This window comes from Dendroctonus ponderosae, unplaced genomic scaffold (genome assembly GCF_020466585.1).
Source record: "Dendroctonus ponderosae isolate FM_Combo_2020 unplaced genomic scaffold, Dpon_F_20191213v2 Dpon_F_20191213_2015, whole genome shotgun sequence".
Classification (NCBI taxonomy): domain Eukaryota; kingdom Metazoa; phylum Arthropoda; class Insecta; order Coleoptera; family Curculionidae; genus Dendroctonus; species Dendroctonus ponderosae.
Window position 1 is genome coordinate 1 of NW_026018184.1, and position 1136 is coordinate 1136.

The following is a 1136-nucleotide window of genomic DNA, read 5'->3' on the forward strand; positions in this document are numbered from 1 at the left end:
CACCTGGACTAGAGATTTCTAGAACTATCGGGAATACCTGAAGAAAAGTATATAAGCGACGACGAGAACCAGACCGGGGGAGTGAAGTGACAGCCGCGCCTGAGTGCAGAAGAAGTTAAACCCGCGAGTCGGAAATCCGTATTTTCCGTGTGTTATTGTTATCGTTTGTGAAGTTGACATTAATTTTAGAAGTTAGTTTGTTCCTGTTCCGTAGTTAAAGTTGTACCGAGTGGAATAAAAGTTGTAAGTTGAAGAAAGAATTTGATACTCGGCCATCCACGGTACAATATGTATGATATAATCTTGCTGTATTTTTTTCTCTAGAAACCCGTTAATTATTATTGGTTTGTTTTAGATTCCCAGTGAAGGATCCCAGAAAGCTAGCTCTTTGGGTGCAGAAAATGCATATTGCAGATTGGGAACCTACAAAAAATGATAGGCTTTGTTCCAAACACTTCGAACAGAAGTCTTTCTATAGAATTAGTAACAGAACTTGCCTTCTTGATGAGGCAATACCGACAGTATTTGAAGAATTACCATCATATCTTCAGGAAAAGCTAAAACCAAAGCGAGTAAGTCGATATTCATAAATTGATTACTCATTAAAATAAACTCAAAATTTTATTTTGTAATACAATTTTGTTGGTCTAGGCAATGAAAAGGCTCCGTCCACAAACTGACCAACCTTCTACTTCTGCTACTCCGGATCTTGACATATCTAGAGACAAAAGTTTGGAAGACACTCCAAGAAAAAGGCGCATAAGGAGACAATTATTCCAAGCAGTAAGAAGAAGTAGTGATAAATCTATAAAGTTGAAGCAAATTCGACAAACGGTAAGACGCTGCAAAAAGAAAATAGTGTCTCTAAAACAAATTTTAAAAGCGTTAAGGGAAAAAGATTTATTATCATTGGAACATTCTAGTTTGCTCAAAAATTTACCGAACATAAATAAAGAACTAATAAAACGGAAATTGGGGAAAAAGATCAAATATTCCCCTGAACTGAGGAAATTTGCTATTACTCTAAGTTTTTTCTCTCCCAAAGCATATGACTATGTTCGGCAAGTTTTTGATACTTGTTTGCCTCATCGAAGCACTATCGGCAAATGGTTTAAAAATGTAAATGGGAAACCTGG

The 1136-nt window shown here is 36.3% G+C and overlaps 1 protein-coding gene across 1 annotated transcript; it reads left to right on the top strand.

Annotated features, from left to right (window-relative positions):
• Nucleotides 1-288: 288 nt before the first annotated feature.
• Nucleotides 289-834, top strand: LOC125503612 (THAP domain-containing protein 1 A-like; the record flags this gene model as incomplete). Its single annotated transcript, XM_048664330.1, has 3 exons — nt 289-308; nt 356-572; nt 652-834. Coding segments are annotated over exons 1-3 (420 nt in total), but the record flags the coding sequence as incomplete, so codon positions are not given.
• Nucleotides 835-1136: the final 302 nt, after the last annotated feature.